This window comes from Puccinia triticina, chromosome 14A (assembly GCF_026914185.1).
Source record: "Puccinia triticina chromosome 14A, complete sequence".
Lineage (NCBI taxonomy): Eukaryota > Fungi > Basidiomycota > Pucciniomycetes > Pucciniales > Pucciniaceae > Puccinia > Puccinia triticina.
The window spans coordinates 1,283,203-1,310,447 of NC_070571.1; the positions used below are offsets into that span (position 1 = coordinate 1,283,203).

Sequence of the window (27,245 nt, forward strand, 5' to 3'; positions counted from 1 at the left end):
GGGCAACCGGCCAACGCATGGAAACAGTTGATGTTGAAGGAGTTTGACGTGATGACCATCTTCCGATGGGTCGACGACAACATGTTTGTGAAGAGCACTCAATCCAATGTGCAGATGGAAGACATAGTAAAGCGGGCAACAGAGCTAGGAGTGAAGACGAATAAAGAGAAGTTCTCCCCGTTCCTCCAAGAACAGAAGTACGTGGGATTCATTTGGAATGGATTCCAAAAGACAGTCCGCCTGCCCAAGGATAAATTAGCAAAACAAATCACACAGATCCAAGTTTTCCTCGAACTGGGAGCAACATTTAGATATAGCGAAGTCGAAATCCTGGTGGGCCGCCTCAACCACGTCTCGTACGTACTCCCCCAGTTGCGCTGCTACCTCTGCAGCCTCTACAAGTGGATGATGGAGTGGATAGACAGGTGGTCATATCGACCGGTCCCAGACGACGTCAACGAAGACCTGCATGAATGGCTATACACCCTAGGAAACTTCAAATCAACAAGATTGATAGCAAATCCCGATCCGACAGAGATTGGGTGGGTGGGGGATGCGTCCACTAGCTTCAGCATAGGCGTGCTTATTGGCCGCAAATGGGCCCAATTCCATCTCCATTCAATAGAGAAGCTGGGAAGAGGATTAGTGGAAAACTCTGAAGAAGAGCGTATTGCAAGGCTAGAAACAATAGCGGTCCGACTGGGACTAATGATGCTAATCAAGATCAGCGCCAAGAAGAGCAAGAATTTCATTTTCTGGACAGACAACTCAACAACCGAGTCCGTGATCACCAAAAGGAAGTCGGGAGACAGATTTGTAAACGCAGAATGGAAGATTATCCAAAAGATGCTAATCGAACATCAGATTAATCTAGTGGCAAAAAGAGTCGTGTCAGCCGAAAACCGCGCCGACGCACTATCCAGAGGAATCCGAGAAGGCCATAGAACCATAGATCAAATTTACATTACGGTTCCACACGATCTAGAAGAACTAATCATACAAGTAGATCATTAGGATGAAATGAAAATACTGACCTAGGAATAGGAAAGCAGAAATGGGTGATACAGCCGCTGAGGGAGAGACAGAGGCACGGAGCCAGGCTCAGACAAATCTGAGTTACGGGAGCGGACTCCTACCTTTTGGAGAGATCTCTGCGCTAAGGCCAGAGATCCCAATCTCTTTTGAGTCAAAGTTTCTAGGAGAGAGTCATGAACTCTTTCTCCAAAGGAAAGCCATCCCTTCCCTTCCTAGAAGAAGGACTCCTGACCCTGACGCGAAAGCACAAGGCAAAGGGAGAAAGGGAAGGGAAAAGAAACTACTCCCCTCAGCCCGTACTGGGTGAACTTGGGGACCTATTGTGATAGCTCCCGGGTTTATCCAAGCGCCCTTAGTTAAGGCGCTGAAATTTAGAGAGGAAATTACTCTAAGAGGTGAGGCGGTTCTTCGGCCTCTCTCCACTGGCGAATGACCAGCTGAGAAATGGACCTCTTTTGTCATACACCCTCAGCCGATCTGATCTTATACCTACCAAAATTGTCCAAACTCATGACACAGCCACTTTTCGACCTTCCAAAATAGTTAATCCTATTCCTTGATATGGCTCGGTCTCAGGTTCTTTGCCGGTGCTTTCCATCCACCCATAATGAAGACTAGCTATATTTGTGTTCATGAACTAATTATGGCTCAGATGTTTTTTTTGATCTCCTCAAACGACCGGGTACCATTTCTTTTCCCGGTCCCTTGATCCGTCGCATAAGTCAAAATGATTTTTAGAGCTTTTCAATCTACTTTGGCTGCGCTTGTGACTGAACCTACATATGCTTGCCATGTATCATAGCCTGCCAATGAACCCAGTAAATGAGACTGAGTGCGATTCCACCCACTGAGATTTCAAGCAACCGGGTACTATTTCTTCTCCCGGTCCCTTGATCCGCCGCGTAACTCAAAGTGATTTTTTTGGTGCTTTTCAATCTGTACTGAACCTGCATATGCTTCGCCATGTACATCTGATAGCCTTGATTAACCCAGTAAATGAGTGTGATTCCACCCACCAAAAGTGCGAAGCGCTCCTCCCTGCTCTACTCCTTGTCCAAGGTTTGTTTATAAAGTCTCCAGCGCTCTTTTGATGAGGCATGCGTGGTAGTCATCCATGGGATTAAATCAATATTCTCGGATTAGTCATATTTATATGCAGAAGGCTTGTATGGCGTGGGCACTGCACCTCACTGCAGCTTTGCCATGGGTTCTGCTGCAGGACGTTGAAAATGAACTCCCAATCACTCACAGTTGAGGGACAAATTGCCGCTGATTGATCCGCGCTGCCCAACAGCGCAGCCGGAAAAGGCCTGCGGCTGAATCAAGGTTAATTTGTACAGGGTGTTGTCTTACTCGATCAAGTTACCTTCAGCGGTCCTATTGTAAGCATTTTAAGATTTCAAGGCTTGCAATAGCTATCAGGCACTTTGGTCAATGCCAGGATGCTTCTGAGTTCTTGCCAGGCCTTAGTGACAGCCGGATTGACGACTTAAGCGGTACTGAAAAGATTATGCAGAGCAAGCAGAAAGCGCCTGGACAGACCGGCGAACAAAGGGAGGACTGCGCACAGGCCCATGAAATGGTCGTCCTTCTCACATTGATCTAAGCAATTCTCTCAGTGCACGTCTGATTCACCCTCTGGTTTACTCAATTAAATTGCAGTCCATTCAATACACTTCACCAGACACAACATTAAATAGTGCTACGTGACTTCGCTTGATATAATGACTTTACTTAGATTGAAGGTACTTGAACTAGGAACAACGGAGTGTACCTATTCCCATGAGCATAAGAGTTTCCACACCCACAACTGCCAAAACGGTTTCCAGTTTTCTTGCTATTCAAACAATCCTTATTCTCCAGTTCGCAGTAGAAATAATTGATAGAATCCATTTTGGACGCCATCCCACCCAGCCAAAGAATTCATTCTTAGAAAGAGAGGAGAAGAATCCTGGTGAGGCACAGATTCCTTTTGGCAGTGCTCACCGCGCAAACCCTCCTGATCAATTAGCATCACATGCAGATTCTAGATCTGCTGTTACACTTCTAGCCAGCATTACATTACAACAGGTTGACTTGATTTTTTCCCTAGACTCGGGTGGACTGAAAAAACTCAACAAGTTATCCTATACACCCTAGAGGAGAGAGAAACCTATAAACCAGAACTGTGGCTTAGGTTTAATCTGTGAATAGACAAACCTAAGGATGTATTTTGAGTAAGTTACATGTTGCAAGAAATACATGAGAAAAAGAAAGAAATGAGAAAAGTACCTAAAGGCAAAGACAGAAAAGGAAAAAGGGACAAAGGATGCCCAGGAAGACAAAATAGAACAATGTGAGGAAAGAACTAAGAACAGGGAATCAGCTTGGACAATTGGGATGAAGATTCAATGAGATCAGAGGGTTGTCAAATGAAGACCTACTGGAGTGAGATGTCCTGAAACTGGAGGATAATGGTTGGCGGATAGCCAAATAGAAGGGATAAACAACAGTGCAATGGACAATGATGATTGGCGAAGTTTTGAATGGAAGTAAGAAATGAAGTTGCTAGAGACAAGTATTGGTGGAGTGTCAAAAGGAAGGGGATAGCAAGAATGAATTGAGAAACACAGGAAGATCTCAATAAGACGTTGACAAATGATGAATTCAAATGTGGATCAGGAACAATAGCGCAAATGATGATGATATGCTGAGTGCTATGAAAGGACAAATAGTAGAATGTCAGTTACCCAAGGGAAACTCTAGAGGATGATGAACAAGTGAGTTTATGTATCCAAAAGAAGAGGCTTGAGCGGAGATTTTGCAGTGAGAAGTTTTGAGGATCAAGTGCAAGCAATGACAACACCAGCATTGATTAGGTTGACAATGTAATCTAGAAACAAACTGGAACATAGCGGGACATGGCGCTAGAGGGAAGTCACTTAGATATCAACATAATCCTCTCCTTGACCCAAGTACTAGAAGTTTAGTACCACTATGCAGAATTGATCAGTATTAATTAGGGGGGTTCACAATAGGATAAAAATGCAATTTTAGAGTCAATTTTAGAGCCTTTATCCACATATTTTAAAAAATCTGGCAAGATGACTGGCTGTCCCCTGAAAATCAGAGCAACTTCTTCATTTTCTAAGAAATTGATCATGATTAATAAAGGCCTTAAAATAGCTCTAAATGTTTATTTATATCCTATTGTGAACCCCCCTATTATCAATCTCCATGACGCGCGGCAGCTGTGGTGCCGTGACCCAGCTGCCATTGCAAAACACCAAGACTTATATTTTTCAGGAGTTTGGGGGCAAGATTCTACACCAGCTGAGTTGCTGGGGAGATCCATGCTAAGGATTTCAGTCGAGTACCATAAATTGTACCCAAAGTTCTTGAAGGACCTGTTATTGAGCTCAGATACAGGTCTGCATTGTGCAGACTCTTATCAAGTTGCAAGTTCTGATCTAGGATGAAATAACAGTGGTACATTGTACTGCAGTTGAAATAGTGGACCGTTCCTTAAGGAAGTAAAGGCACCTCCAGACCAACAACTCATGCTTTGGTGGTGTACACTTCATATTTTGAGGAAATTTTGAGCAAACATTGCTGGTAGTATGAGGTGGGGACATACTTGCGCAAGGGTCTGCAAGTTTAATTGGATTGTAATATTGGTTGAGGCCCCAGGTCACGTGGTTCAGATTTCCAAAGAACATGCAGCTGGCCATGCATTATTTTAGCTCAGAAGAGGGAAAATTGGAGTCAACACAATTTGGAGCCTGGCTACTCGTAATGGGATCAGTTGCCGTCATCACCAAGAATTTGGAACTTGTATCACTCAACAAGGTACAAGCATTCAGGAGTAATGTCCAGTCTGTGGTGCTCAATGCTTTTATCCAATTTGTGGATGGTGATCTGAGCCTGGGATTAGTACTGCTTGATGTTGGGAAGTCAAGAAAGGGCATGGTCTACTAAAGTTCCTGGCCAATTCTGACACCGCTGAGGGTTAACGCGGACTTGGTCAATGCACTCTGCCTAAACCGCTTCCCGGGGTGTTGTGTGTTGGATGGAATGTCAACTGTATGTCACATGGAATAGTTGCGGGCTTGGAAACATATTCCAGAATTTTCTCTCAGTCTTTCTTCTTAGCAAATGAACTCAGAACCAAGACCATCACCACCTCAACTGAACTACAATATCAACCTAAGGAAAAGTCAAGGTTATCAAGCAACCTGAAACAATTTCTTATCTAGATAACTCAACTCCATCAAGCAGTGTCTATTAGTCAATTGTTTCCATAAAAAAATTCCTCAGAGAATAATTGTTCAGGGGGAGGAGGAAAAGTATGTACTTGGGATTTTTTATGTTGTTTCAATTCATTAATCACCAACTCAATGTTTTTCTTTTATTCTTAATTATTCTCTCTAATTTCATTGCCATTCTCAAAAGTCTGTCAATAAACTTCAACTAGCAATTACTAGGTAAATTACACAGAATACTTGTTTATTTTTTTCTTCATGATGAATTCTTCTTTATTAACATTGTTTTTCTTTAGTTCTTTTACTACTACTGGTTTTTAATTGCTGCAATGATGTATGATCTCTCTGAACTACATTGTGTCATGGTGTAAGCAATGGATGAAATTCGAAGTGACAAAAACAAAACAGTAGGCACAGATATCTTAGGAAAACTTGTGTTGACTGGATTTCCTGCCCCTCTTCTAAAATTGATGGGGTTTATGCTGGTGGTCTGCCGCCAAAACCCAACGATAGGGACAGGCCTGTGCAATGGGTCTCAACTTATGTTCACAGGGTTCAGCCACATTTTTTAAAATTTCAGGTGATCACAGGCCTGACTGCAGGGATTGAGATTGCTCTGCCCAAAGTTACTATCATCCATAAACCAGATGAGGTATTTGGCACCAAGTTTTTGCAATATCAGTTCCCGGTGGCTACAGCTTTTGTAATGACTTTCAACAAGGCTCAGGGTCAGAAACTGGGAGGTGATGGAGTATTCCTAAGGACAGTGTTTGCGCATGGCCAGTTATATGTTGCTTTATTGTGGGCAACAAACCTTGAAGGGTGAATGGTGGGCTTAGTTGAAGACAAAGGCAAATTGTGGTTATCCAGTTTAACCACAAATGTTGTTAATTTGGCAGTGTTCAAAGATGCAGTTGAGTAGAATAATTTAGTACATGATAATGGCCCTAGCATGGTAGATGTGTGGTGTGGGATATTTTTTTCATCTTTAGTTGTTTTTCCTGTATTTGTATACTGGTTTTGTATGATTTTTGTGTGATATGTAGCTATACGCGTGTGGGATGTTGTGTAGTACCAACAATGGGAAGTTACATTATCCGTAACTAAAAGTAACGGATAATGAAACTTAATTGTTGCTGTTATCGTTGCGCTAACGGCAACAATTTTGCAGTTACGTGATTCTTTTATTTTTTTCCTGATTTATTAGACCCGTTACGTTATCCCCCGCAGTTTAGGGGGATAATATGCGGATAACACGGGGTTTTTGCCCATTTTACAGTGTTTTTGCGCCAGATAATGCAGCTAGCGCGTTACTGGCGTTGTTTTTCGCGATATTGAGGGGGAAATTGACATCCTTTACGTTATCCAAACGTGCGCAATCACATTTCCCAGATAGTGATAACGCGTTATCTGATAAAGGTGGGAAGTTACGTTACAAAAATCCCTCTGGATCACAAAATGTAAGTAACTTCCCATTGTTGTGTGTACTTGAATAGCCCAGTTCACATTGTTCCTTGACCAGCAGTATTCTAATTACAATCAACTGCGTTTAACATCAGTTCTTTCTGAAAGTTGCACTCCTGTGGCCATTTAAGCTTATTTTTTTATCACTAATTTTAGCTGAGGGCATAAAATGCCCCAACGTGAACCAGGCTAATGAGTGTGGCTTGGAAGTGGGCCGCGGCAGAGCCGCGAGCTCCCTAGTAACACCATAAAATCATAGAATTCTAAGCTGAAAAAAAAAACCCCAAACACTCAAATTAGAGCAAGCTTTCTAAAATGGTCCATATAAAATCATTGTTTGCAAGTTTTATGATTTTACGATTTTACTAGGGAACTTGCGGCTTTGCCGCAGAACATGAACTTGATTAGTGAGCTCTGAATTCAATTTTCTACACTGTGAAACATTATATCTGCATTGAAGTACTTCCTGTCCATTTCAAACAAATCTGGAATTTCAGATTTTGCAGGGAAATCTGTAATCTGGAACTCTGGATTATCTTGGTGATATTTGGGGACCAAGATTTCAGCAAAACCTGAAATCTGTTGGCTCAGATCTGGATTTCCAGATTGATGGGAAGTCCTCCATTTTGTGGTAAAATCAACTCCATGTCCTTGATCATGAAATAAAGAGTGTAAAGCTACTTGGGAAGAATCCAAGAGTCTTAGACCTGGATATGGGTGACTTTTTCAAAGGTCAGCTTGATTCAGCTCCACACATAGAATCATTGACCAACTGAATGCCATGTGGTGTTTCATTGTGACAATAATGGTCTAAATTTCCTTGTTGCTCTTGAAAAAGACATGTATATAATATTATTACAAAAGCACAAAGGCACCCTGTGGTAAAAAAAACATTATTACAAAATGACAAAGGCACCCTGTGGTAAAAAAAAAACACTTGACTTGACGGGCACAGCCACCAGAAAGAGATACAGACAAAATTTAGGAGAAAGAACTTAGTGCAAAACTGAATGCCTGTAAGAGTAGTTGGAGAAGGCCAATATTTCATCCCCCAAAATTATTTCTGCAATCATTTCACCAAATTAACTGCTAACTCCAGAAGTAGTGCCAGTACCATCTCCAACTTAACTTTGAACTTGAATAGAAATTTCATAATTGGAATTCAAAGGTTTTACAATAGCTCAAATCACAAGGCACAAATTGAAATTATGCTGATAATATTGATCTCTGAGCGTGTTCAAAACAGAGTAAACAAATACCATTCTTACACACTTGACCAGCCCTTGTTTCCCACACTATATTCCTTCAGCCAAAGAGCAAGGTTAGATCAAATAACACAACAAAAGCAGTGATATGATCAGGGTCAAGAAGTCTCAAAAAGGCTGCAAATTTCTTTCAGACAGCCAAGCTCACAATTGTTTGATTGGAAGTGCTGAAGGATGTTGATGGTTGCTGACTTCGGACAAAACATTGGGGCCAAGATCAAGACTGTTAGTTTTGACCTATTGTTAAAATACGGGGAGAAGTCGCTTACAGAGATCAGAAGTTTTCTCAAAAGCCTAGAATAGATAGAACAGAATTTATTAATTGTTGGGGAATGAATTGCCATCAGATTCATTGGCAATGACACATAAATAAGTACTGATTTTCTTGGCATTTGCCTGATCAAATGTGATGCTTCAATTTGTGTATATACAAGTGTTGACATAGGTCTTGATCTTGCGCCTCTTTGCAACATGTTGCGAGCCTAGAATCCTTTGAATACCAAAAAAACATGGTTTGTAGGAAAGGGAGTAAAGGCTTTGGCCCACTTGTTGCATCAACGGAGGCTCTTTGACACGCCACACAAGGTTCTACCGGGTTTGTACAAGCTAAGTCTGTACCGGATAAGTTTTCAGCTGGCTTATGGGTTTTTGGCAAAAGCGTTTACCAAACTCTGACCACTAAAGGGCTAGATTGTTTGGGAAGATATGTACCAACTGCTCGGATTTTGTCCGCGGACTTTCCCCAATAGAAATCTTGAGAGGCCACTGCACCCACGCCGCCCTTCTCAGGCATCTTGACAATTTTGATTGACAAAGGCACGGGTAGGGGAAGACATCCCGGATTGTATTAAATCTTAAGACGCACGCAGTCGGTGATGATGATGAGGCCCTAGATTACAATAGAGTTATACGGGCAGCTTGATCAGGGTCATGGCCAATTGGTCTATTGTGTGAGTGGCAAGTGCCAAGCGAACTTAGCTCAAGTCCCTCGCCTGCCGCGGAGCGCGGCGCGAAGCGCTTCACACAAAGTGCGACCTCGCATCACAGAGACCCTGCAGGGCTCTCAAAGTGAGACTTTGTTAAGCTCAAGTGCCGAGCGGCATAGGTTGTCCTGAATGGAAAGGGTGCTCACCAGGGAAGCAGTCTCTCCTGACCAATAATTATGAGGCTTACCAGATCTATGATCCAGAGAAATGGGCCTAAATGGGCAGGGAGAGACAACCTTCCGCAGAAATTAAGTATTTTGGAGGATAAGATGCTCAAGGTCGCGAGCAAGTGTCAGCCGGGCTACTATAATAGGGGGGTTCACAATAGGATAAAAATAAAACTTTAGAGCTAATTTTAAGGCCTTTATGAACAACTTTTTAAAAAATAAAGATGTTGCTCTGATTCTCAGGGGATACCCAGTCCACCAGGAAAAAAAAAATAGTCACTTGATGGCAAGTGACATGATGCAGCTTTGGTTTCTGCTCCAGAGCTACTCCAGCGCTGCTCCAAGTCTGCTCCACCAGCACTTGTAGAGCTTGCAGGACTGCACCAGAGCACTCAATGTGGCACAGTCAGCTGATCCAAAATTTTTTCCCAGGAACAGCTGATGCTCATCATAAGCTGAGCAGTAGGCATTGACTGAGCCTGGGCCAAAGTTGAGCATTGGCTGAGCCTGGGCCACAGCTGAGCATTGGATATTCCAAGCCTGAAACAAATCCAAGTGTCAGCTGGACCAAGAATATTCCAAATTGGAGCATCAGCTTAGCCAACAATGGTCCAAAGCTGAGCATCATCTTGGAAAAGGCTTGTGCAGAGCTTAGGATCAGCTGGGACAATACTGTTCCAAAAATTAACACCAGCTGGGCCAAAATATTTCAAAAGCTGAGCATTGGCGAAGCAAATGCTGGTACAAAGCTGAGCATTGGCTGAGCCAAGGCTGTTCCAAAGCTGAGTATCAGATTTTTTGAGACTATTCAAAATATTAATATCACCTGAGCCAAGGCTGTTCCCCAGCTGAGCATCTGCTGAGCCAAGGCTGGTCCACAGCTGAGCATCAGCTGAGCCAAGGCTGGTCCACAGCTGAGCATTGTCTTAGCCAAGGTTGGTCCACAGCTGAGCATCAGCTGAGCCAAGGCTGGTCCACAGATGAGCATAAGCTGTTACAGGAGTGGTCAGACTCAGAATCTGAGCATTGGCTGGGCCGAGATTTATCCAAAGCTGAAAATCAGCTGAGCCAATACTGGTCCAAAGCTGAGCATTGGCTGGGCCAATGATAGTCCTAATCTGAGTCTAAGCTGAGCCATGACTGGAATAAAGATGAAAATAAGCTGGGCCAGGACTGGTTCTGATCTGGGCAACAAAGCTGAGCATGAGCTGGGCACAAAAGCTGAGCATAAGCTGGGAGCTAAAGCTGAGTATCAGCTGACCAGAAATGGGGATCAGTTGTGCCCAGCAAAAACTGAGGATCTCCTGTGGAAATTCTTAAACTGGTTAGATGGTGGGTAGATGATGGGTAGATGGTGGGTAGATGGTGGGTAGCCCGCTGGAGCTGGCATGATGTCACTTGTAATCAAGTGACTATTTTTTTCTCCTGGTGCCAGTCCTGTACACCTTGCCAGATTTTTAAATTTTTTTTGATAAAGACCTTAAAATTGACTCTAAAATTTTACTTTTATCCTATTGTGAACCCCCCTAATAGGTTAGAGCCCGGCTAACTATTTGTATTATATATAGTAACACTAAAAAGAGAAAAGACAAAAACAATATGCAATCCTTTTGTGTAAAGAACTGTATCATTATTTGCGGCACAGAGCGGAGCGCATAAAGGAGAAAAATACATTTATTATTGAATATTAAGAGCATCTCCAGCGGAGGCGGTAGTTTTTGGGCTGTAAAGCCTAAAGGCGGCGGATGCAGCCTGAACTTTGTAAATTTAATGTAACAGCCCGCTAACCACACACCCGAGAGGAGCTAGCTGGGGCTGTACACTACATGTAGGATTTCCCCTCAATGACCTTCATTGAGAGGAAATTCACTCTTGATGTCCCGGACAGACCCAGTCATCTGAGTAATAAACTCTCAAAGACCAGTCTGGCCGGCCATTGAGAGAATAAACTCTTGATGAGCCGGTCCGACTGGTCATCAAAAGATTACACACCTGGTCCTGATGACCCGGTCAGACCATTCTGATCAACTGGATCATCAAGAGGAAATGAACTCTTGGTGATCAGTCCGACTGGTTCATCAAGAGGAAATATACTCTTGATGACCCGGAAAGACTGGTCATCAAGAGTGTATTCTTTCAATGACCAACCAGATTGGTCATTGTGTGTTTTTTCTCTCAATGACCCAGTCAAACCAAACATCAAGAGTGTTTTCCAAACCAATCATCAATAGTGTTTTCCCTTGATATACGTTCAAAATACCCCCTTAACTGGGCCCCAGACGTCACAGGCTTCAAAAAACCTCTGCGCACGGGTGTGCAGACCCTGTAAGAATTTCGGAGGGCACTTGAACACCCCAGGCGCTCCTGGACCCTCCGTTAAACCCCTTTTTGGGTTCATTAAAAATAAATGTAAAGTTATTTTGCACTTTTCACCGCGCTTTTGCCGCGCGCACAACTGCACCGCTGCGCAGTCACCGGTTTAGCTAGAAGAGTACATATACTCTTGGCATCACCACGCCTCACAGCAAGATTTGAGCAGTTGGATGACCAACTTTGATGTATTGGTTGCATTGCTCTGACATGTTGAGGCTCTCCTAAGGAGAGTGCTACCTTTGAGAGGTGCCCCACAATCCAGACATGATGGCGGTGTGGTGATTTGTATAGGCGAGCGCGGTAGAATGTCCACGCGGGGATAGCGCGGGCGGGGAATGCACAAAGCCGCTCAGGCATGGTGCATTCCGGTGACATAAGCACTGAGGATGAGGTCAGGAAAGCACGCTAGGAAAGCTTACGGAAAGTCACGCGCGGATTGGAATGCACGGATTGCGGATTGCGGATTTCGGATCGGGTATTCGGATTGGAGTGGAAAAAGATAGACTGCGGCGGGACTACACACGTGGACTGGTAGCAGCGGCGCGTCAGCGGGTGAGCCATGACAGCTCGAGCGGGTTCCATCAGCGGGTGGAACCGGGGTGAAGGCGGTGGCGAGAGAACGACTGACGGGGGCTAGACAGAGGACGGTGGGAGGGCAAGCGTCGGAGAGGAGCGGAGTCTGGGAAAGTGACAAGCGGGATAGCGGGCGGAGTAGGCGGACTAGTGCGGGAAAGTGTCAGACGTGCGGGATTGGGTGGGAACAGCGATGTGTGCGGAGGGGAGGACGGAAAGGGTTTTTCGGCTCTCTTTTTCAGAATCCTATTATTATCTTTATCCTATCGTATTATGGATTACACTCATCATCATTGTACTTACAACTACGGACGTACGAGAGTTATTGAGAGATTATCTGTGTTATTATCCTTATTCGAGAGTTACTTGCGGATTATTGTGCTTGCAACGTGCGGAGCTTTATTCACTTGCGGATTATTACGCTATAGATCAGGCTCAGTAGAGGAGCGCTGAAGGCTAGCGGAAAGTAGCAGTGCGGAGCCGAGTTACCAACAATCACACAGCCCGGACATCAATATTCTTGAAGGAGGCGGTTAGCGGACATTCTTCACCAGCCAACCAGCTTTCATTCTCACAGCGGCAATGCGTACTGGAATTCAAGGGAGTTAATTAGACCGTTCCAGTCAACTTTTGTAAAAAACTGGACCACATGCTTGTTTCTGGGGGCACTGTTCCTCAGCAATGGCGCCATTTTTGTGGCATGAACGGTGTTGGGGCAAAGGCCATATGAGGAGGACAGAAATGGGAAGAACTCAGCCAAAAACTTTTCAACAAGTGTTATAGAGGCAGCTCAACTGCCTCGGTGTGAATTCAAGGGGGTTTGATAGCTATGGAAGAGGAAAGCCCGCAGGAAACAAATTTTTAATACCTTTTACCCAAGGCGGCTCAATCGGAAGAATTACATACAGGGCTTGGTTCTGCGAGTTGTGAAAGTTAACCAGCTGTTCTGGGAAGTTGAGTAGTCCAGGTTTGGTAGTAAATACTAAATAGAAGCCACTCGAGACTGGCAAGTTTGGAAATAAGTTGGCTGAGCTTTGAGAAACAGATTCCTTTTCCGCTACTTTGCGCGGCCTAAATTTTGAAACAATATAGGGACAGCTTGAATTTTTGTGAGCTGCATTTGGATAAATGTCCAACCTCAAAGTTGGTTGTTTTGCACAATGGCATTTGTCTAGGTCTCCAGGGGCAAAAGTTGTGGCACATCAAATATAAAAGGGCGCTGATGTCATGCAAATGGACCGGTATGGCCGCTGGGAGGTATTGATTGGCTATGCCGTGATTATTGTCCTCCCAGAAGGTACCTTACATTAAAAATCCCTTTACGTTGGTAACTGCTTTTTTCACACAGCATTCACAGGCCCTACAGTGGGGAAGTGCTGCGCGAAAAAAGCAGTTGTTGATGTAATTAGGGATTTTTAATGAAATGAAAATTTTATGATTTCGGCTTTGAACACCTTAATTATTCAAGGTGTTCAAAGTTGAAATCATAAACTTTTCAATACATAAAATCATAAAATCATAAAACTTTCAAGTGATGATTTCATATGTACCATTCTAGAAATGTTGCTGTAATTTCAGTGCTTGGAGTTGCAATGGATGCACAATGAAAAACCAAAGCTCACGGCTGACAGGCCTGTGACACTTGGTGAGTGAGAAGAATGTGGTTCTGATTCACTAGGGAGAAAACTACTACAGTAATCTAGTGTGGACTAAATACAAGATTGCTGGAGTTTTAATTGAAGCATACAGCCTATGATATATAAGCATACTAGAGGCAAAGGCGGCTTCGCCACTGCAGGGTGCAAACCCCCAAGGACATCCTTATTTTGCCTATAGAGACTCATCCTTGATATACTGAAAAGTCATTCAAGCTCACCTTGAAGTTCTGAAAATTGCAGCAAAATTCATCCAGTGTGAATTCATAAGTATGGCAAGATGTCATCCCCGCAAGCCAAAATGTCTATTTATTTTTCCAACCACTATCAACATTAGGAAAAACAGAGCCAATAAAAACCTGAGTGCTAAGGGTGCAAAACTGAAAGGAACAACATGAGAAATGAGAAGGAAAAAAAGGAGAGACTGATTGCAAAGATAAACAAAGCAGGAGGCAAAACAAAGGAGATTAGATACAGATTCCCAGGGCTGCCTCTTCACCGAGAAGCTCATAGCCACCTTCAGCCTCAGAGGCGACCGCTTCCTGTCCCGTTTGCCTCAACAACAACTACGCCCTCCAATCCGTCCTCAAAGTGCGTCATTTCACACACACGCACTTTCTATCTATCTATCTCTGAAGAAGAGATATCTTTTGTTATGTTGTAGTTTGTTGCAGGCCCGGCTGCCCATGAGCTCTTCGAGTTCCAGGACCCCCACAGTCCGGCATCCAAGGCAGTCTTGCAGAGGTAAATATGCCAATTTCAGAAAAGAAGAGAGGACACTAAAAAGACTGATTGATGAAAAAGCCTGAGCAACTGTTTGAAGCACTGCATGAAGCACCTCCTGATTGGGTCAATGAACGACCAAGTGGTCCCGCTGTACTCGGCGCTCAACAGCCCAGTTGACCACCCCTCAATCCTGCGCGCGCTTTTCATCGACTCCGCTGTCTTCTACGCCACCAACTTCATCACTAACCTCGTTGTCTTCTGTCTCCGGCTTCTCTGACCACGGCTCCATCTTCCTCCTCCATACAATTGGTGTGCAACGGCGGACGGAAACTTGGACCTGCCTGAGAGAAAAAAAAAACAAATTTGTGTTGTTGTTCAACGGGTGGTAGAGGAAAGAAGTTGAGCGATCAAGTGTGCAGTGCAGAGGCAACAAAGGTCAAGAGATCTGTTCACCAACATCTCCATGTACCAACAATGCTGGTAGGTGCTCATCCTGATAGCCGCATTCAAACTCCGTTGAACGTCTCCTTCATCCGTGTAGAACTCTAAAAGTTTCATCCAAGCTTTGGCCAAGAACTTTGCCTCCAAACATCACTGGAATGTGTCCTTTGCCTCTTCCTTATGGTGAAATCAGAACGCAAGATCCCCAAGGATCTCCCACTCCATCCCCGTTTTCCTATACAGCATGTGCTGGGCCTTGAAGTGCGCTACTTTGGCTCTCCAAAGCGTATAAACCCTCAGATCCTATTCAAGCACAAAAGAAAAAATTCATGTGAGCATTTGACACTCTCTTGATTTCTGTTGCTTGAAGCTCACCTCAAAGAGCACCACAAACAAGTTATCCAACCACCTTTCACAGAGCCTCTTGTTCATGAAGGTATTTTGGGGGGCGGCTGTCGTGGCAGTTGCTGCAATTTCATCTTGCTTGTCCGTTATACCCGTCAATGGATGAGCTGCAATCGGTTTATCAACTCCTGGCAGAGCCAACCATTGGGCTTTTAGAAGGCTCATCTGGGTTGTCCGGAGGATCCGGGTTCAAGCCGTCATCCTCTCTGGAAGAGAGTTTGATTGGACCTGCCATCTCAGGCGGTTGAGGATCTTGTGAACCTGAGACAGTGATTGTTGGGATAGGGCTTGGGGGATTGTAGGCCGTGGAAGATTGTGGATCGTGTGGGGGAAGACTCTCTGCGCAAAGGCACCTTTGACCCATTGTCTTTTGCGTTGTTCGGACCTCCATTACTCATAGCGGAAGTACTGAATCGCTTTGCATTTGACTGAAGCAATCCTTGCTGCTCATTCTCTGATTGCTGTTGCCGATATTCTTCCTCCATCACAAAAACAAGTCAATAGCAAATTAGCCTCACAGAGACTAGGACACCCTGCTGGAAATCGCCTTCAACTATGCTTGGCCGGGTATCAATCTTTATTCACGTACTTGGGCTGCTGCCGAAGCCCATTGGCTGTACATCAACCTGCAGGAAAAAGTTATATCAAACCTGAAGGTAAGCCAATCAGAATTATATCTCCGAGAAAATATATTCGCAGCTTATATGATTATTTGTCTGTCTGTTTGGCATAGTCACTCAAGTCACAATTCACCCTAATCCATGACGTGTGGACCACAAAAGGCAATCACCATGCGTTCTTGGGGATTTCTGCTGGTTATATCTCAGATGATTGGGTGTATGAGATCTGTCATCTTGGTTTAAAGTACATCTCCTGGACCCACAAAGGGAAGTACCTTGCGGTTCCCTTTGCAAATATTATAACAAAGTCGTCACTTCATGAAAAGATAAGTTTCTTCCAATTGTTCTTTCAATTTGTCCTTATCTAACGGAAATGTGTGATTTCATTACATCTTAGCTCAGACAACAGACTTGGGTTCAAACAACCGCACCATGATGACCAAAGCCAATCGCTTGATCTTCAAGAAAACCGGAACCAACCCAAACCTCACTTTCAATCACATTTGCTGTGTATGCCATAAAATTTCTCTGATCCTGACGGCTGGACTCAAAACAATTGAAAAAGATTTGAAGGGCCTAACAAAGCTCAAACAAAACACACTTGGCTTTGTTCCCCACCTCAATTCGATTCCTGAAAAAAACACCGACAACACTTATTTCTCCGGCAATGAGGAGATTGGAGAGGAAGTGGAATTTGATGACGAGAGTGATGGTGTTGATGCTGGAATACCAAAAACTGGAGATTCTCAATCAACAACGGCCGAAATACTGAACAAGGTTGATCACATCATTCAATGGATCACCTCATCATCATCAAAGCGATCCGAGTTCAAAGTGTGGCAGAAAAAGCTTGAAGACCCCGGCCCAACTCTTATTGCTGGGTATGGGATTAGATGGAATATCAAGTGGCAAAGCCAAGAAAGAGCTTACAGGAGTCGAGCTGTAATCAGCAAACTGATCGAGAACAAAAAAGACCGGCAAGAAAGGGATGGCGGAAAGAACTTCTTCCAGGATTTTGTGATGGAGCGAGGCGACTGGGATATTGTTAAGCGTTTGAATGACATACTTAGTGTAAGTGATTTTCCCTTTTATTTTCCAGGATTCTTGCTTAATTCTTGATTGAAATTTTCGACACAGGAATTCTATTTTGTAACAAAGAGAATGGAAGGCAATCATTCATCAGCAGGAATGGTACTGGTGGAATACCAATTGATAAAGGACTTTCTCAACGAACGACTCGACTCCATGCCCGAACCTGAATTCCAAGCAATGTTGAACAAGATGATCAAAAAGACTGAGGTTTATATGGCCAAGGCATTGTCGTGTGATGCCATACTTCTAGCTACAATTCTGAACCCTTCCTATTGACTTTCAATCTTCAAGGCATACTTCTCTTCTCATTATCAGTACGCGGAAAATTTGCTTCAAGAGAAATTCATCAAGCGCAAGGTAGAACTTGAAACCATCATCAATTCCAGAGGACCTTCTCCGCCAGTCACTTCTCGGCCGCAACCAACTAGTCATTGACGCCCAATAGACAATGTTGATTTATTTCCTCAAGCAGAAGAATCTCTGATTGCCGACGAGTTGTCCTTGTATTTAGGAGGTCAATATAAATACCTTCCGTCACAAGCCAATCAATGTCTTGTATGGTGGAGAGTAAGCCAGCCAGACATTTCCAATCACCTGGGACAATGTAGCATCTAACTCAATCTTTTGGTTGATTCTTATTCAGGAGCACCACAATGAATTCCCAATCTTGGCCTCCTTGGCCAAGGATTATTTGGCTTGCATTGCAACCTCAGCAAGTGTCAAACAAACTTTCTCAGCAGCAGCAGATGTTTGCGGCCGCGACCGAGGGAAGTTAATGCCAAGAACAATTGAGAGATCCGTGAGTGTTCATCAGTGGTTACGGCAGGGCTTCAAAGCCAATGGTGATTTCCAAATAGCTCAAGCAATTGTAACGCGAGATATTGCCGACTTAGGAGAGAGTCAAGATAAGGAAACTGCTGTCGATGAATAATTTTTATGTTCATTTTGTTTGTTTGTTTTTTTTCATCTTTTTTCATCATTTTATGTATCATTTCCCATGTCTGGTTTCCCTGTGGTCCCCAAACACTTTTCCAATCACTCACCTCTTTCTGGCAACACCTTTTCTCACCAATACGGAGTCTGTACTTTTATTTGTATTGTGTACTCGATACAAATACAATACATTCATTTTTTTGTATTGGAAAAAGAGATACAATGTATCTGTATTGTATTGGCTGGCCAATACAATACAGATACACTGAGAAAATTTGTACTGAAAAACAAATGCAATACAATGTATATGCAGATGCAATACATGTATTGCATTTGTTGCACCGTTGGCCTCAGGCGGAGATGAGGATTAGGCCGCGACTGGGGAGCGCCTAGCTGCGACTCAGTCGGATTTTTGCTTGGAGGAATTGGAGAGGGTAATGAAGAGGGGATGTTCAAGTTTCCAAGATGACGCTGGCCGGCTTGCCCGAGATGTCAAAAGCTTTTAAGCCAGGTGGAGTGATGGTCAATGGGAAATCTGAATCTGGAGCCACCAGGACAAGGGGCGAGGGCCTCTTGAAGTTGACCGGCGTGGGTGGAGTCATAGGCGGCCCAGGGACTAAAAAGATTGGAGCAACTGAAAGATTTAATTCCTTGTCAGATGCGCTAAGTACATGATTCGGAATTAACAAAAACAGTCTAATTAAGTGAGCTTGCAATATCTGAAAGCAGGCAGAGATCTGCCTGAGTTATTTTGGAGAGAAGAGAGAGAGAGTGAGACTAAGGATGTCTGTCTTGATTTTGGATTGTTAATGTCGAAATCTACGGTGGCATCTACATCAGTATCTGTCTTGTTTATTTTCTCTTCTTTGTCTGTTGTGGCTCACTAAGATAAAACACGGCTATCGTAGGAGCTTCGTTTTATCTTGCCTAAATGGGCCTGCGGTTTCCTGTGCTACAGTTCAACTGGGTCTCTCAGCTTATCTGTTGCATGGCCTTGTCTGGCCTAATTGCGTGGCTTTGGTGCTTACGGGTTGCGTTGGCTTCCGTGATTCTAGCAAGCAGTTTGTCTCGGGATTTTAGCCCTAGTCTTTCTGCGAGAGTCCTGTGGTTAAACACATTCGGGTCAGTCTTGGTTACAAGCCTTCCGTTGTCTGATCTCTTGTACTCACAAGTTACTTGGAGCTGCTGCTTTAAGTTCTACCGATGGCGTTGCGGCTGATTGTCTGGCTTCTGCAATTGTGGCGATACATTTTAGCTCTGCGTCTGGGTTAGGTCTGGACTGCGAAAGGGGCTTACCTTTCTTTGCAGCTGGGTCTGGGTCTAACCTCGCGAGCTTCCTCGGGGGTTGCTGCGGGTCTGGGTCTGGGTTTGGCTCTGGGGCTGATCCTGGATTCCTACAGGGACGAATGGCGTAGCGTTCTTCTTGAGATGCTTGAGGGGTGAGACCACCATCCTTATCATAGCCCCCGCGGCCCCGCCAGCGCAGAGCGCAGGAATGTTTGACAAAAAGATGCAAGCTCATCGATTCTAGCATATGTATGTAGCATGACTGGTCTTCGCCATGAACAATCCCGTCATCAAAGGCACGCTAGGAGGCGGTGGGAAGGCTGGTGGCTCCAGGATCAGTCAACAGATATCACAGAAGCTGGGCTGGCGCTTTGCCCTAGTTGGCATTCTGAAGCTGGGAAACAGTTGACATGGCTAGTTTGGAAAGACCCCAGGCAGGCGTATTGCGAGGGCGACGGTTTAAGAAAAGCCTTGTCTTGTGGCAAGGGTCACCATGGGTCTCCATGGGTTTGTTGCGTGGCGGTGGTGTGGTTGTCAAGGAAGGATGAATACGCAAGTGCGCTGGTGGATCTTGAGGGCTGTGCCAGGTGGTGCCAAATTGTCTATAAAAAGAGGGCATTGGCTTGCTTTTTTGTGTCCCCCAGGCGTGCTGTACTTGCAGCATGTGGTTTGTCCCAAACTTAACAAAGTCCCTCTGCTGCGGGCGTGTGTCTTGCAAAGCAAGCCTCCGACAGCCCTTGGCAGGAGGGACTTGCACCTTATCGCCCCTTTCTGCGGGGTCAAGATTCTAAATTTAGGTGGCAGGAGTTTTCAAACTTCTATAATTCCTTGCTTCCATGTCTTTCTTTGGAATAAATTTGTTTAGGTGAAAGATCAGCTTGTGCCTGTCCAACCTAAAGAATTTGGGTAACTTCACAACATTCCTTCTGGTCCAAAAAAAATCTTGAAATATACACAAAATGAGGATTTTGCACGGAAAGGGTCTGTGCTCACCAACACACTTTCCACAGTTTACTCTCCACAAGAATGTAGAGGGGATCATGAGAGATGTAAACATCTATACTCTTTTCTCCAGCATGTTCCAATGACATTGAGCTAATAAACAAGGAGTGGATGTGGTGGGTGAGCTGTAGAAAAAATAAACAAAATACCTTGAAAATCCATTCTTGGTGCGCGAGTTTGGGGAGCTAAGGGGTAAGTCCCTCCTGACAGTATGGCGCTTCTACCTGTGCGCGGTAGACAGCGGGCTGAGGGGATGGTGCGGAAAAGGGCTGCCCTTGGGGTTGATCCGGAAGTGAGTCGTGGAATCAGACAGATAGCGGGTGGTAGGGATTTTGAGAGGACGAGGGGGATGGAATACCCCTCGGCGGTTTGAGGTTTTAGGAAAAAAAAAAGGAAGGGATGAAGGAGTTCCTTTGTGAAGGTATGCGAAAAAAGGTTCGGAAGTATGCGCGAAGTGCGTCGGGAAAAGAAGCTCGGATAGGATCAATAAACTCCGCCGTCTCAGGTACTCAAAAAAAACTCTCCAGAAATAAGCTCCAAAATCTTGACAATACTTTTCTTGGATCAGAAAGAGGTACCATGCCGACCCCTCCTCTAAGTTTGGCTGAACTTCAATTCAGGGTCGGTGACAGTCCTTGCGACAGGCTGCACGACAGGCCCTCGTGCCCGCCGCGCGCGCGCTACAATCTAGGGAGAGAAAACAGAGACCGCGACCAAAACAAAAACAAGGAAACCAGACACAACAAACAAACAAACAAAACTAAAGCCAAAACCAACCCATCTCCTACACTCCCATCCAACGCGCGCAGAAGAGAAACAGAAAGAAATAGCACACCCCTAAAAGAAAAAGAGACAGTCAAACAAAACAACAAAAGAAACAAACAAAAAGAAAAAAAAGGAGACAGGAGAGGTCGAAAACTGAGAAGAACAGAAACCATACGAGAACCAAGAGAAGGACCAGGGAGGTGGAGAGAAAACCAGGAGAGCCGGACAATTCTTGATCCTGATACGCGTGCCGCCATCAAAACTTTTAGACTTGACTAGATGATCCTGCGTGGGGGGTGATTTCTTGATTTTGCGCCTTTTCACGGCCTCCACCAATTTGATCACCACAACGGAGGCTTGCTTTGCGAGTTCACCCCCAAAGTCTTGAGGCACTTTGTTAAGTTTGGGCAAAAAAGAAAGTGGAGAGATACATGATGATAAGTGGCCAGATTGGGTAACTATGCAGGCCACTGAAGTCTGTGGATGCAGAAAAACTTGCAACTATCCATTGAAAACAAATGGGCCCTCACCAGATTACAATTTGCAGGAAGGCTTTGACTGCATAGTTACCCAATCTGGCCACTTATCATCATGTATCTCTCCACTTTCTTTTTTGCTCCCTCCTAGGATATTGGTGTGGCTGGGTGGGTGTATGGCTACATGCACACTCTCTCAAACCACCCACCGCCCTAGCGCCTCACTATTTCAGGGAAATTGCACAAAAAAAATCACTTTAGATGTTGCAAATTAATAACAGAAACCTCATGTATGATAAGATTTGGAATATTAAATCTCCATTGCTCTTTAGCCTGAAGAGAAGAGTGACATTTATTGGTAGTTTTTGGGCTCCAAGCTAATAAAATCAGAGAAAGAAATTTAGTAAATAATTTTTCCCACTCATCAGTATTTATAAAAAAAGTAGGAAAGCAAACTTTGGCCTGCATTGGGCAAATGTTTGTAGTCACAACCCTGGGATCTCAGCCAGTTTCTTGACAGTGGAATTCCGTCAGCCTTATCACAAAGTCTGTGCACCAGTTTTCATAGACACTTGGATATCACATTGTCATGCATGAAGAGTAGCTCTCAAAGGATGTGAATATGTAACTTCTGACTGTTTGTTGCAAAAATTGGGGTTTCTTGATTATTTTTTCCATATTTTTTTGCAAGAGGTGAAAAAATGACACAGGTTGCCAAATATCAAGAAGAAAAATAATTAAGATTGGGAGTGCAAAAACACAGGAAGTATATGAATGATGCAATAAATAAATCAAAAAATGAACCTATGAAAAAAAAGAGAAAATGCAGCCAAACATCTGAGAGCATCACCACCACCAGGATTTCAGGGGAACAAGCGAAGGTGATGGGGATAAAGGCCTATAACACGATGTGATCAAGTCGACAATGGTGAGCTATGAAGTGATTTGGTACAGATCAAAGGAAAAAGGGACTAACTCTTTCGCCGAGCATTGGTTTGCCCATCAGGCTCTTGCGCTCTTCGACTTCATACACCAATCGCCAGATCCACTTGCCCCCTTTGCCTTCTTTGTCTTCAACGACGTACTTGCCAGCGTTTCTCATGTCGAGGTTGGCTTGTCAGCTGATAAAGTCCCTCCTGCCGGCCGCATTGCGTTGAGACTTGCCCTCCAGAAGTACATAAGCTTCTTCGTAGTCGGGGGCGACGACTTTGTGTAAGACAGGAACCTGTTGCATCGAATCATAGTGGAAAGGGTAGCCGACTTGTTCGGTGGTGAAGTAGAGCAAGTCATCCTCGCGGTTATAGTAGCTGAATGTGAAGACCGGAGCAATCTCCCTGAAGCCTTCTTGATCAAACCATATCTGAAGGGTGCGGAAGAGCTGGCCGACGGTAAAGCATCACTCTCGTTATTGTGAAGTTTGCTGTTGTCCAGACTATGAAAGGGGATTCAATTTGTGGTCGAATTTTGGTACGAGTCACCGGTATGAGGAGTGATAGGGAGGATGCCATGGGATGGAAAGAATTGATCAGGTTGGATGATTTGAAACATGTTTGCTGAAGGCGAATCTATGGAACTTCCAGTAAAGGAACTATCGGCTGTGCCGGAGCTCGATGCCACACTGTCGGTGTCAAGGCTCAATAGGGGATTGCTCGTGGGAGCTGGCAGAACAATGGCCAAAGGAGTGTGGGGGTATATTGCGCGACGGTGAGCTTGAATGGGGGATGGGCCAGGCTTGATATGGTCTGCAGGATACTGGGAGGGAGGCGAAGGAGGGCAGGTTCTATGGCGCAGCGGGCCGACTGGCGGAAATTGAGATGTACAAGACTGCTTGATTGAACGAGTTACTGCGCCACATACATCATCTGAAGCAGAACCCATACTCTCCTTTCTCAGATTCTTCTTCTCCGGAATGTTAAAGGTTAACTTGCGAGCCAAGGATATCGGCTTGGGAGTGGTTGGGGTACCAGGAGTCTGTGCCACCCCCGGCTTGAATACGGATGTGTTTGTTCATGTCCGGACCTAGACAGAAGCAAACACAACAAGAACCAGAACAAGGTGAGCAAGACAATCCGTGCAGACAATGTGAAGTACTGCTGACCTTGAGCATACTATCCCAGCTACCTGTACAAAGCACCATTCGGTTAGACAAGATGCAAAGACGAGGTTCTCATGGCCGGCCAGAACACCAACTCTTTTGCCCTTCAGCGTGTTCCAGAAGTTGCAGTTAAAGTCGTTGTAGCACGCAAAGAGCATCCGGGGAGAGGCGGAGAAGGCAACCGAGGTGATCCCGCAGAGCACGTAGTTGTGTACTGATCAGCGCGCAGTTCCCTCAGGTCAAACAGCCAGCACAAGGCATCGTCCGAGCCCGTCGCAAATGCATCCCCGTTGGGAAAGAAGCTGTATCATGGTTGAAGCGACAAGCAAGTACAATGAGTTTTAGGATTGAGGCAGTCGGACCGGGTAAAAAAAGCAAGGAGCTTACCATACATGCAGCATTTATATCCCATTCGTGCCCTACAAAGTATTTAGATCAAGAATAATATCAAAGCAAGGAAAGGAAGTCCTAGGATTTACAAATGTTGGACTATCAGCTGAAAGATAGAATGGACTTTCTAGTCGAAACAAATTACCTGAGGTTACTATATGTGGTATGTGTCACTTGTCCCATAATCATCATTCCCCGGCTTTCCCCAGTCCCCCGATTCGACTCGAGATGTGGCTTTTGAATGTACAGTGATTCTGGTAGTAGTTGCCGCAAGTTGATTGGCGGATGGCCAAGGCGGCGGAGACAGTGTGCGGTGGCTGGTTTTGTTTGTGGTGTTGAGTTGAGCAGGCAACGGCATGGGCGTGGTAACAAGTGCAACTGGATCCATACTGTCATAGCCAGTGGCAAAAGAGGTTGAGCGGGTATATAAGAAGGCCAGCATGTCAGGCATGAATGTCCCCCAGGGGTTCCGGTTTCGTCCGCCCCCTCCCTGGAAGCCCCTTAGTTGCTTGATTAGGCCCCTCCTTGATGGCTCTTTCACAGAGTCTTTCACAACCGGCCCTTTTTTGCTTGTTGCTATGGCACAGCTGGAGGGTCATCCATAGGGCCTTTGGGTCTTTGGGGATATTTTCAATGGCTTTGTCTAAATTGTGTGCTCTTCTGTTGTGATATTTTTTAATTAAAAAATACGCCAAAACTTAGATCTAGGTTTCTGCGTTTGTGTGGATTTAATAAACTTGGAATTCAAAATTCATCTAAAATGATGAACATAATTATCATGCAATCAGAAATTCAAAAGAAACTATTTTTTAATTAATTAATTCACCATGGGAGTTTCCTTGGTACTTGTGTGCAAGTGCCATCTCTGAACTCAGTCATAGATTTGGTTGGATCTCAGTTAGATGCTGGTTGGAAGGCAATTTCATGCCTGCCACAAAGTAAGTTTCTAAGAACTGGAATCATACCAAACACCATGAAAAACCTGAAGGTAACTGCCAGCGGGTGCAGGTGTTCATTCTGGGTCAAAATTCATGCAGGTGTCCACACCTGCTGCGGGTACCCGGGTGCAAAGTGTCAGCTCTAGTGGGAGGTCTTATTTTGCTCCGGTACTACGGTTTGAATTTAGCGCTGTGGGGCCAACTTTCACAAAACCATGTAACCTGTGCGGGTTTCTGTGACACATTGTGTCAGACAAACGTATGCGCACAGGTACGTAGACCATCACCCAGCCATATCATTCCAAGATGAGTGCCCTGCAATCCCAGGGGCAAATTAGCTGAATCCTTTAATAATTCTATCTGATTTTTATCCATCAGCACAGAAATCCTGTTGAAACCCTGGGTAATCTGAGGGTCCCCTGGACTTGTTCCAGAATTCTAACTCTCTTGGGACAAAATTTAGCAGCTGAAGAATGTGTCACACAAATTTACACATGTGTGCTGGTGTGTCACATTTTTCATCACTGAGCCAAGTGATGCCAACCCGAGTGCTCATGCAGAGCCAGGGGCTTAGGTGGACCCTTCAAAGAAATTTATAAAGTTCAGCCATATGTACACAAATGATTTTGAGGATATTTTCTGAAGTCATACACAACTCCTGATTAATATGAGGTTTTTTTGCGGGACTTTTCCCAGAAATTCAAGCATTTTGTGAAAAAATTCAGCAACTAAAGAATGTGTCACACAAACTTACACGTGTATCTTTAATTTGTGTAACACTAACATATCTCAACATATCTCAAGCTTTTTGGGATTTATGATAAACACATGATACAATGAAATATACAAAGCTGGCACTTTGCACCCGGGTACCCACAGCGGGTGCAGGTACCTTCCTGAATTTTGACCCAGAATGGATAACTGCACCTGCTAGCTGTTACCTGGTACTTCCAAGGGCACCCACCCACAGGTACCTAGTACCCGCCAATGGGCACTAGGGGCAAGTAGAGCTGTGCAGAATGGGAATTTGTGCGCAGGTACCTGCCTGAATTTGGACCCAGATGGACACCCGCACCCGCACCCGGCGCATACCTGAGCACTTCCACAGGTACCCGCCTGTGTACCCGCCAACGGGTACTATGGACCAGCTCTTCCTCCCACAGTATCACCATGAGCCTGAGTCTCTATAGTGACAGCAGGACACAAGAAAGTGGGGGGCAATATTTGGATTTCTTTGGATAAAGAAAACACAAATATTAGAGAGAGAGAGAAAGAGAGAGAGAAACTGAGCAGATTCAAGCAATGCTGCAACCAATCCGTGGCGGGTATCAGGATCAGGGGTGTATAGTATGGGGCAGGCAAAATCCACACCAAAAAATTACTTCATCCACTTCAAAAATGGAGTGAACAGTAGTCCACTCCAACTTTCATTGGAGTGAACCATAGCCTACTCCAAATTTTGTTGGAGTGAACAAAATTACACTCCAAAAAAGCCTGTTTTTTGGAGTGTACCCATGATGCAGTCCAAAAATTTTGGAGTGAACCCAATTCCACTCCAAAAATATTTTTTCCAAAGTAAAATGATTCATTTTTTTGGAGTGCACAGACGTTCACTCCAAATTTATTGGAGTGGTTTTCCACAATATTCTAGTGAAAGAATTCAGGGTTCTCAAAGAGGAACAAAACCTTATGTCAGCATCATATGTGTATTTAAAATACATCTAAAATGATGTATGTACAATTCTTTCAGTTTCTACAATGACTAAAACCTTCACCAGAAATAAATTAGGGGGGATTCAATTAGGTTGATTCATCTAACCTGCATACTACTGCTATAAAGTTTTCCTGGTACTCCATCCCAAGAACTTGGAATATACATTTTTCAAAGTTACAAGTTTCAATTATACAGATTCCAAATTGCATTTTTTTTTTTAAATTTGAGAAGCCTTAATCCACTCCAATAAATTTGGAGTAAACATCTGTGCACTCCAAAAAAAAAAAAATGAAAAAATCTCCCTTGAAAAAATATTTTTGGAGTGGAATTGGGTTCCCTCCAAAATTTTTGGAGTGCATCATGGGTACACTCCAAAAAACAGGCTTTTTTGGAGTGTAATTTTGTTCACTCCAACAAAATTTGGAGTAGGCTATGGTTCACTCCAATGAAAGTTGGAGTGGACTACTGTTCACTCCATTTTTGAAGTGGATGAAGTAATTTTTTGGTGTGGATTTTGCCTGCCCCTATAGTATTGCAATACCCCAATCCTTAGGATTGGGATTGTATTGTCTTGCCAATACAATACACTGTATTGGTAGACT

At 44.3% G+C, this 27,245-nt stretch overlaps 4 protein-coding genes across 4 annotated transcripts; 1 reads left to right on the forward strand and 3 right to left on the reverse strand.

The window, feature by feature from the left end:
* Positions 1-2,031: 2,031 nt before the first annotated feature.
* Positions 2,032-2,641, forward strand: PtA15_14A90 (uncharacterized protein; the record flags this gene model as incomplete). The annotated part of the gene is made up of 3 exons (XM_053163263.1): positions 2,032-2,094; positions 2,376-2,417; positions 2,477-2,641. The coding sequence occupies 3 exons, from the start codon at positions 2,032-2,034 to the stop codon at positions 2,639-2,641; spliced, it is 270 nt and encodes an 89-aa protein (XP_053026764.1).
* Positions 2,642-22,227: 19,586 nt separating this feature from the next.
* Positions 22,228-22,608, reverse strand: PtA15_14A91 (uncharacterized protein; the record flags this gene model as incomplete). Its single annotated transcript, XM_053163264.1, has 2 exons — positions 22,228-22,404; positions 22,483-22,608. 2 exons carry the CDS (start codon positions 22,606-22,608, stop codon positions 22,228-22,230), a joined length of 303 nt encoding a protein of 100 aa, XP_053026765.1.
* A 15-nt stretch (positions 22,609-22,623) lies between these two features.
* On the reverse strand, positions 22,624-23,014 carry PtA15_14A92 (uncharacterized protein; the record flags this gene model as incomplete). Its single annotated transcript, XM_053163265.1, has 2 exons — positions 22,624-22,866; positions 22,940-23,014. The coding sequence occupies 2 exons, from the start codon at positions 23,012-23,014 to the stop codon at positions 22,624-22,626; spliced, it is 318 nt and encodes a 105-aa protein (XP_053026766.1).
* Positions 23,015-23,418: 404 nt separating this feature from the next.
* On the reverse strand, positions 23,419-23,759 carry PtA15_14A93 (uncharacterized protein; the record flags this gene model as incomplete). Its single annotated transcript, XM_053163266.1, has 3 exons — positions 23,419-23,525; positions 23,605-23,614; positions 23,697-23,759. The coding sequence occupies 3 exons, from the start codon at positions 23,757-23,759 to the stop codon at positions 23,419-23,421; spliced, it is 180 nt and encodes a 59-aa protein (XP_053026767.1).
* Between the last annotated feature and the right edge of the window lie 3,486 nt (positions 23,760-27,245).